General features: G+C 36.9%; 1 protein-coding gene across 18 annotated transcripts in view; it reads right to left on the bottom strand.

The window, feature by feature from the left end:
- The window catches only part of CCPG1 (cell cycle progression 1), a 43,832-nt gene that overhangs the window by 879 nt on the left and 32,787 nt on the right, over positions 1–10,166 (bottom strand). For all 18 annotated transcript variants that reach the window (XM_084968866.1, XM_084968951.1, XM_084968733.1 and 15 more), the window contains 2 exon segments: positions 7,581–7,702; positions 2,384–3,789 (listed from right to left, as the gene is read on the bottom strand). In XM_084968866.1, coding sequence (XP_084824992.1) covers positions 2,384–3,789; positions 7,581–7,702 — 1,528 coding nt within the window.

Genomic DNA, 10,166 nt, shown 5'->3' with positions numbered 1-10,166 from the left:
ATGTTAAATTAATCTGAAGTATAATCCTAGTATAACCATATGAAAAAGATTCAGTGAGTATCACACTTTTATCCTATATAGAAAGAAAAAAGACAAACGTAATTGTGCTGGCAAAGAGGGGGAAACAATAAATAAATATAAATGTGACAATAAAATAATGAGATATGTGTTTCCATTATTTTTTCCTCCTTTTCCATAAAAATTAATCCACCCTCCAAGTGGCTTCATCCTTCACCAGGAATATGTACACATTTCTTATAAACAGTCTCTTTTTCTCTCTCTCTTACAGCTAAGAATTACAGAAAATGTCTACAATTACAGTTCTCAATCTTTATAGTTAGGCTTCTGTCACTACTTCACTGGAACAATCTGTAACCCATCCATTGCCAGCCAATTCCCAGCCAAGACATGCAATCTTTTTTTTTTTTTTTTAAGTGTTTAACACTGAAATATCCCTTTTACTTGAGATGATTTTTGGCTTTTCATGTGCCACTCTCTGGTGGTCTTTCTCAGCTTTCTTTCTCTATAACCTCTAAGATGTCGGTGTTCCCCAGGAGTCCGAAAAACCATCTGGGCTAGAGAGTCATATAACTAAAGCCAACTAATTTCCCCTACTTGTATGTCAATAGATAGCTCCAATACAATTCTCACTTCCAATTCCCCTTACCCAAAACCTTCTGGTACTCCTTAAGCACAATGATATCACTAACTGTTGACTCAATCCAGAAGTCTGGAAGTCATTATTCCTTTCTATTTCTCTTTCACAGAAAATACCATCAATTCTACTTACTAAATATTATTTAGATTTGTCTCCTTTCCACTCCTGCTATGCCCTAATTCACATACTTACTAGCTCATGTCTATATTATGTTAAAGGCCACCTTCTAGCATCTAGCTTCATCCTTTCCAACGAATCTTTCAGGCTGCTGCCAGAGACCCAAAATGCAAGAAATCAAGTCTTTCAGCATAAAATGAAGGTTCATGATCTGAATCTTTTCTTCCATTCCCACCCCAGCACCACCCTGCCTCAAGTAGAATGTCTGCACATCTCTAAATCTGTGCAAAGTTCCCTTTGAGTGGAATGTCCTACCCTCTTCTGCTTGGCAAATTCTCTTTTCTCTTTCAAAAGCTAGTTTTAAAGTAAGTTCAGTTCAAAGGGCATCTCACTCATGAAGCCTTCCCAAATTTCTCCAGACTGAGGCCACCATATACATACGCCTCCATACTTCCACTGAGTTTCTTATACTGACTTAATTCCCCCAAAACTTATGAGTTTCTTTTCAGCAAGAATTTCTCATTTGTTTCCTCCAGGCAGCCTCACAGTGCTTCGCACATTATAGGCACTAGATAATAACTAAAGACACTAGACTCAGTCTCATTATTTTATGGACACATTACATTTATTCAAAAAGACGTATGTGTGTATGTAAAAATATATGTATATATACACACATATATATATAAAACTATCTCAAAGGTAAAAATAAAGCTAACATTTGAAGATTAGATGAGTTTCATGTTACAGAATAGAAAGCAGATAAGCAATGGATACAAAGTTAGTTTTAGAAGTTATATATGAAGCACACACGCATTAGAACTTGTGGCTTGCTAAATCCGCCTCTTTGATCATGCCTCTACCTCTACCAACAATAATTCTGTAATATATTAAATGTCATAATTTTGTTGGCAAATGGAATAGACAAATGAAAATAAGTGGGATATATGAATTGTTATATATGAACCCTTCTGAATTCAAGTGAAATTTGTATTTTTCATCTTAGCTTCTCAAAGTGAGTACATAAATAAAAGATTCAAGGGAAATAATTTCAATTAGGGTGATTATCTTTTTATATAAACTAGAATGACAAGGAACAAAACAGGCTAAAATAAGATTACATATCCTTCCTTATCTGATTTCTTAAGGTAGAAATTAAACCACTGGCTCAAGCCAAATTAATCATATGAAATTTTCAGTATGTAATAATTTCAACTTAAAATTTTATCTTTCACTGTAATTTACCCTAAGTTATCTGCCAACAGAGTATTTTTACAAATAGTACTTTTGTTTACAAAAAGTACTTCACAAATACAGTTGACCCTTGAACAACATGGGTTTGAACTGCATGGGCCTAATCATACATGGATGGATATTTTTCAATAGTAATTACTTCAGTACTACATGGTATGTGGTTGGTTGAATCCCTGCAGATCCAGAGAAACTGCAGATGCAGAGGGCTGACTATAGGTCATATACACATTAACCCCCACATTGTTTAAGGATCAACTGTAATAACATTCTAAGAAACTTATCAAATGATAAAAATGCTATGCAATCTATAAATGTTAAAAACTATTATAATAACATGGTGCTATGTAAACCGACCTGGGTCCATATGGAGGGGAAAAGGTGTGACCAAAGAAGTGTTTATATATATATCCATCCAACTTCTCAAACACTCCATCATTATCTACTTGATATTCCTTCATGTCTTTAAGATAATCTTTAACATCATTAACAAAGTCAGTGAAGAGCTTCTGATCATGTATAAAGACACCATTTAGGAAAAACTTATTGATGAAGTGATCAAGTTCTTTCCAGTGATGAAAACTATCCAGTTGTTCTAATAAATACCTTTCAATTAACTGTCTAAATTCATCTATCCTTACAGGATTCAACATTTTAACATTAAAAAGATTAATGGATTCCTGTTGAGCACATTCAAATACACCAGAACAAGCCTTTCTGAAAGAATTGTAATTTTCACCACAGTCATGCTCAGCACTGCATTTCTGTGAATTTTTAAATTTTCCAAATTCTTCAAAGTGAGGCTTTTCTTTCCTTCCCTCTCTTTGCGTAGTAGGGCCTCTACTATTCTGGTTTTGTGTACGTGCCTTATACTGTGGATGTAAATATTCACTAAAAACCACTGGTTTTTTAGCTACGTTTTCTTTTGGAGCACCAAATCTTTTATTGCCTTTTTCATCAAAGATGTTCTTGGTGGTATCTTTGAAATGCCTGAAAGTGGATTTAACTGAATCTGAGAATTTTTTCAGATTTTCTTTCACAGCTTCTTTAGCCTGTTTAATTTTTTCTTTATGATGCCTCACAAACTCCTTGGTAGAATTCTTCATGGCATCAAATGTTTCCTTAACAGAACCCAAAAATGTTTCCTTTGACTTATTTTTAGCTCTGTGGTTTCCTCTGTTCCCTTTCTTTTTTCCATCAGTTTCTTGTTTTCCATTTTGATCTTTTGCTTCAACATACAGTCTTTCCCACAAATCAGAACGCTGCTGTTCAAAGTTTAGCTTGCGCTCCAGCTCAGTAAGTCTTTCCCGTAACATTTCTATTTCCTTTTTTTCAGCCACTACACTGGGAGAGTCTGGACTGCCGTATGACTGACTTGAGCTTAACTGTTGGAGTTCCACCTTTAAAGCCACGGTTATCAGTCGTTCTCTTTCCAGTTCCCTCCTTAGCATCTTTGCTTCTGCCAACAGAGTCTCCCTTTGATTAAGGAAGCTGTGTGTTTTCAGCTTTTCTTCTTCCAAGTGCTGTTTAAGTTTCTGATTTTCTGTAACTAATTCAGCACTTGTACCTTTATCTTCTAATATCCTAATCTGTTCTCTTAGTTTTCTTAATTCTTCTTGTAATGAAGATAAGGCTTTTTCCTCCTTCTCCAGAGATATTCTTAGATGCTGATTTTCTGTATCAAGGTTCTTTTTCTGGGTTTCAAAGGACATCTTTTCTGCTTCAGTAAGGGTCCAACACCTTGCAAGATTTTCCTTCAATGACTAAAATTTTTTGAAAGACAAGAAAGAAAAAAATGTCAAGTGCTTTAAAAGCTGAATTTAAATCTTTAAGATAGGGAGTTCCTGTTGTGGCTGAGCAGGTTATGAACCTGACTAGTATCCACGAGGATGCGGGTTCCATCCCTGGCCTCACCCAGTGGTTTACAGATCCGGTGTTGCTGTGAGCTGTGGTGTAGGTGACAGACACGGGCTTGGATCTTGCGTTGCTGTGGCATAAGTCAGCAGCTGCAGCTCCCATTCACCCCCTAGCCTGGGAACTTCTGTATGCCACAGGTGCAGCCTAAAAAGAAAAAGCTAAAAAAACCCCAAATCTTTAAAATACAACAAATACTCCATAAATTTTTAGTGTCCATTTTCTGCAGAGACTATCCTTTATGTAGTATTTTCAATAAATGAAAACTGGAAAAAATATGGTTCATATGCACGGCAAAGAGCTATGGCAAAATAAACACATAGAATTAAAGACAACCTTTTATCTTTTGACTACAGGACTCCAATCTTCCTGAGAAGGCTTCTAGAGAGGATTTAGGGAAGACTAAGGGTTATATGAACCTTGGGTTAAGGAAATTATATTTTATATAAAGTAAAATTATAGCTAGAGATAACTTCAGACTTCAAGAAATTCTCTTTATGGAATTCTCCTGTGGTGCAGTAGGTTAAAGATCTGGCATCGTCACTCTAGTGGCTCCAGTCACTGCTGTGGTGCAGGTTTGATCCCTGGCCCAGAAATTTCCACATGCCATAGGCATGGCCAAAAAAAAAAAAAAAAAATACTGTTTTATATTTGCTGCAACCTTAGGAGGAAAAAGTTTTCATTAATTTCAAAATTTTTCATTAATTAACCTTAGGAGGAAAAAGTTTTCATTAAAAAGTTTTCATTAACTTTAATTTTCAGTATTTTCAAAAATACTGTTTATATTTGCTACAACCTTAGGAGGACAAAGTTTTCATTAATTTTTTCATTAAGTTTTCATTAATTAGCTTGGTCCTAAGCAAATTAACACCTCTAAGTTCAGAGAGATAATCAAGTTCTCCTATACTTTTTTTTAATGGCCACACCTGAGGCATATGGAAGTTCCCAGACCAGGGAATGAACCTAAGCTGCAGCTGTGACCTACACTGCAGCTGAGACAATGCCAGATCCTTTCACCCATTGTGGCAGGCCATGGATTGAACCCACACCTCTACAGCAACTGGAGCTGGCTACAGTCAGATTCTTAACCCATCACATTACAGCAGGAACTCCACCCATACTTTTTTTCCTTTGACTAGGACTGTGGCATGTGGAAAACTATAATGAAGCTTAAGTTTGTTTTTTGAAGATAAATAGGCCAGAAAATGAAACATCCATTTCGGACAGTTATTTTTCAGGTGGAAAATACTGTCATTCTCTTAAAGAACATTTTTTTTAAAAACTGTGTATATTAGATATTTTTCTGGTCTGATTCAAAGGTGAGAGCCATGATGTCTGTAGTAAATTAAGCAAAATTGAAGTATCATTGCCTTTTTCATAAAAGCAATGACAATTCCACTCTGCTCTCCTTGCTTAAGAGAAAAAAAAAAGTTCCATATACCCAATGGAAGTGGACTATGGAGAATATTATGCTCAGTGAAGTAAGTCAGAGAAAGACAAACACTGTATGGTATCACTTATATGTGAAATCTAAAAAATAATACAAATAAACTGCATACAGCAAAACAAAGAGACTCACAGATACAGAAAACAAGACAGTGGTTACCAGTGAGGAGAGGGAAGGCAGAGAGGCACAGTAAAGCTACGGGACTGAGAGATAACATGCTACTGGAGTTCCCATCGTGGAGCAGTGGTTAACGAATCCGACTAGGAACCATGAGGTTGCGGGTTTGATCCCTGCCCTTGCTCAGTGGGTTAAGGATCCGGCATTGCCGTGAGCTGTGGTGTAGGTTGCAGACGCGGCTCGGATCCCATGTTCCTGTGGCTCTGGCATAGGCTGGTGGCTACAGCTCCAATTAGACCCCTAGCCTGGGAACCTCCATATGCCACGGGATCGGCCCTAGAAAAGACAAAAAAAAAAAAAAAAAAAAAGAGAGAGAGAGATAACATACTACTATGTTTAAAATAGATAACCAATAAGGATATATTGTATAGCACATGGAACTGTAACAATTATCTAGTAATCCCTTTTAATGGAGTATAATTATAAAAATACTGAATCACTATGCTATAACCTGATACTAATATAATATTGTAAATCAACTATACTTCAATAAAATTTTTTTTTTAAAGTGTACCATGGGAGCTCTCTTGTGGCACAGCGGGTTAAGGATCTTGCTAGCGTTGTCACTGCAGTGGCGTGGGTCATAGCCGTGGTGTGGGTCAATCTCTGGACCTGGAACTTTGACATGCCACAGGCATGGCCAAAAAACAACAACAACAACAACAACAAAAAACCCAAGTGAACTACAGAGTAGAACAGACTGATGTAACATTATCTTTAAATGGCCAAGCACAGTGAATTAAAGAATGGCTTCAGAAGGGTATTGCAGGAGTTCCCGTCATGGCGCAGTGGTTAACAAATCCAACTAGGAACCATGAGGTTGAGGGTTCGATCCCTGCCCTTGTTCAGTGGGTTGAGGATCCGGCTGAGCTGTGGTGTAGGTCGCAGACGCGGCTCGGATGCCGTGTTGCTGTGGCTCTGGCGTAGGCCAGTGGCTACGGCACCAATTAGACCCCTAGCCTTGGAATCTCCATATGCCTCAGGACTAGTCCTAGAAAAGGCAAAAAGACAAAAAGACAAAAAAAAAAGAAGGGTATTATATCCAATAAACTCCATAATCTTGAATTTAATAAGTAAGCAGATCTTAGACAGGTCTTTCATGATGATCTTCAAAATCCAAACCACACTTAAATAGCTGGAAACAAAAGGTCTGTCAGAACTGACTCAGTAAAGATCTATGCAGGACAAGACCCCTAAGAGCCAAAGTCATTCTATGGAGCCAGAAACCAAAGTGATGAAGAAAATGGCTACTCTCTTTACGACATTCTTTGTTTGAGGTAGGGAAAATTACACTATTCACAATTAACTTTAGTAGCCCCTCCCTAAAAGAAGTGATTCAGGTGTTAAGTGGTATTCTGTCTTCCAAAGAAAAACATAACCCTATAAGGAATATATATATATACACATATATATACACACACACACACATATATATACACACATATATATATATATATTTTATGGTTGCACCAGTGACATATGGAAATTCCCTGACTAGGGGTCAAATCGGAGCTGCCACCGTCAGCCCATGCCACAGCCACAGAAACCCGGGATCAAAGCCACATCTGTGACCTATACCACAGCTCCCAGCAATGCTGGACCCTTAACCTACTGAATGAGACCAGGGATCAAACCTGTGTCCTCATGGATATTTGTCAGGTTCATTACCACAATGGGAGCTCCAGGAATACATAAATAAATTAAGTGGGAAGGACATCTAGGCGAATAAAAGGAAAAAGGAACAGTTTATTTCTATCCTGAACTTATCTACAATCCCTACACACTTCCTAGAGAAGAACTAGATAAGGTATCACCTATTTTGCTAGTCCTCATAAATCGAGAAAGTTGCTAGGTAACTGGACAGAATGGACAGCACACTGCTGTTGGAGGTAGGTGAACTGTGCTCAATCAACAATTATTAACAGCATTATTAACTTACTAAACTTCGCTGTGCTTGTATATGAATAGCACAATAATTACTGGCTAACACAATTTATAAAATTTATTAATACTTACCTTATAATCTATAAATGATTCTTGTTCCTGTTGACACTGGGAAAGATAGTCTTTCATATCATTCAACTCATCTTCATGTACCTTTCTGACTAACTGTTGACGCTTCTGAATCTGAATTGTGCCTAAAAATGAAAATTTTTATTAGGGATACATAACATAAATGTTATGATTTCCAATATTTTTGAACATACAATAAAACATTTAATTTGAATATTTAACTACTTAACCCAGATAGGATCGTTTTCTTCAAAGTATCAGCATTTCACAGTTCCATAAAAATTCTGATTATATAAACAAAGAATGAATAAGTAAAATCTTATGGTGTCATTCACCAAATAGTGGTAGATGGATGTTAATACATAAATCAGGCCAAGTAGGTTACTATAATTTTTATTTTATTTGGTATACACCAGGGACATTTAAGCAGTTTACTATCCTTTTGATTAAAACAAGCCAGACCATATCACCCTACCAAACATAACAATTCATGTAACATTTTTGTCTTACTATATTGAAGGCACTCAAGTTTTGCTGTTTTTAAGGGTTCTCTGAGGTATATATAAAGTGCTACACTCCCCACTTCGACAGAGAAAGAAATAAACCATAGAGTCTACTTACAGGTTTTAAGACTAAGGAAAAGTGAAAATGTCTGTTTTTCTCACTACGTTTTGCTTAAATGATATAGCACAAGCCCAAAAAGAAGAGTAAGGAAAGTAAACTGGCTAAACTGTGATGACCCACCATTCTCAAAGCCAGATCTTTTAAGAGCTCCACATTATTTAGGTCTGTAACTGAAGTATCACCATCCCTATCCCAGTGATAAATGAATCATAAATTAACCAAATGCTCTACATTTTCATCCTAAAAATCAAAATGTTAATTTGCCAAAACATGCCATTCACATGCTGCTACATGCTTCATGCACGGGAATAAACAACGCAAAATCAAAAAGAAGGCAAAATGCATTTGGCCACCATAATATTACATCTACTGAGTGGCATACCATTATGTAAAGACATCAGAGAATTTTAAAATAGAAGAATAATTATACTTTGTGACTTCTGAAAAATTAACTTATTTCTTCAGTACATCTTGAAAACCACTAAAGAGAAAACTTTTGCTAAATTATAGACATATGTTACCAGTTAACAGCTACGATATTCTGTTAGAATTCACTTCTTCTTGGAGTTCCCACTGTGGCCCAACAGGATCAGGGGCACCTTGCAGGTTTGATTCCCAGCCCAGCACAGTGGGTTAAAGGATCCAGTGTAGGTCACAACTGCAGCTCAGATCTGATCCCTGGCCCAGGAACTCCATATGCTATGGGGTGGCCAAACATGGGGGGAAAAAAAGAAGAATTCACTTCTTTTCAAACAAGGCAAAAAGAAGTAAATAAAAACAAAAAAAAATCAAAATTTGCACAGTAAATTTGCTTCAATTTACTCAAAATTATCTCATATTTTTTTAAAATACTGAAATAGTAGTTCCTAAGGCAAAAGAAAAACCTCTGACTTTTCAAACTGCTAATAAATGAATTCCTTTGCCCACTGGAAAATAACTTAAAAATACATGTTGAAATCTGAGTTTGCAGAACTATTAATATATAGCATATGTCTGATGATGGTCAAAATGGTCTTAATCAATCTCACTGACTGTTGGGGTGTTTTTTCCTCTCTATCTCCAGCTGCCTAACTCAACAACCCAGGGTGTAAGGTCTGGTTATACCCACAAATCTGCTTACCTTAATCACATCAACCCCCTGTCAGTTTTTGCTATCACTGCTGTAAGCCTTCTCTTCTACAGATAAAGTCCCAATCTCACCAGAGCTTCCAGCCAATACATCCAGCTGCCTGATGGGCACAATTTTGGGGGTGTCTTCATGAACAGTAACAACAACAACAAAATGGAACTTCAGCACTTGCCCTGATTCATTCAAGAAGAAAGCTGGGTAAAAACAAACCAAACTGTGCTCACCATCTACTAACTTTATCATCTAGCAAAACTCTTCCCCTATAACTTTCCCAACTCCAAAATTAAAGCAGCTAACTCACTTCCCAGAATTTAAAGAGTAAATCACCAATATCTTAAGCATCCAGACTGGAAGTTCTGTTTTCCATCAGTATTTCAGTGTCCTTTATTTCACCAACCTTCTCTCCATTCCCACCATCACTCTGTCAAGGCCCTGGATCACCAAATACCTCCTAGTTGAGTGTTCTAATTTATCCCACACTATTTGCACTTTTCCTCTAAAATTACTGCTGTTGGCTCACTATAAATCTAACTCTCCTACCCAGATTCTATGATGTTTTATAATATAATAGTATCCCACAGAGTCCAACCTTATACTCCATTATCTCTACATAATCTGTTTTGCTATAGTCCTGCCAGTCTTTCCAGTGCTCCCAAACCTAGCAAATTTCCTTTCAGGTTATCAGGTTCTCCACTGCTAGTATGGTTCCATTTTCCTTCCACATATCATAAGCCTAAGTCCAGACCCAACTCAAATCTTAACCACCTCTAGGATGACTCAGTAAGTATCACAGTTTGAGCTCAAGAACAGGGCAGCCTATCAGTACTTAAAGCAAC

Source organism: Sus scrofa, chromosome 1, assembly GCF_054392235.1.
Source record: "Sus scrofa isolate SSC_HxYL_T2T_F1_AM1 chromosome 1, Sscrofa_HxYL_maternal_Yorkshire_Landrace_v2.0, whole genome shotgun sequence".
Lineage (NCBI taxonomy): Eukaryota > Metazoa > Chordata > Mammalia > Artiodactyla > Suidae > Sus > Sus scrofa.
The sequence above is the reverse complement of the archived record's forward strand: the minus strand, read 5'-3'. Positions and strand labels throughout refer to the sequence as shown.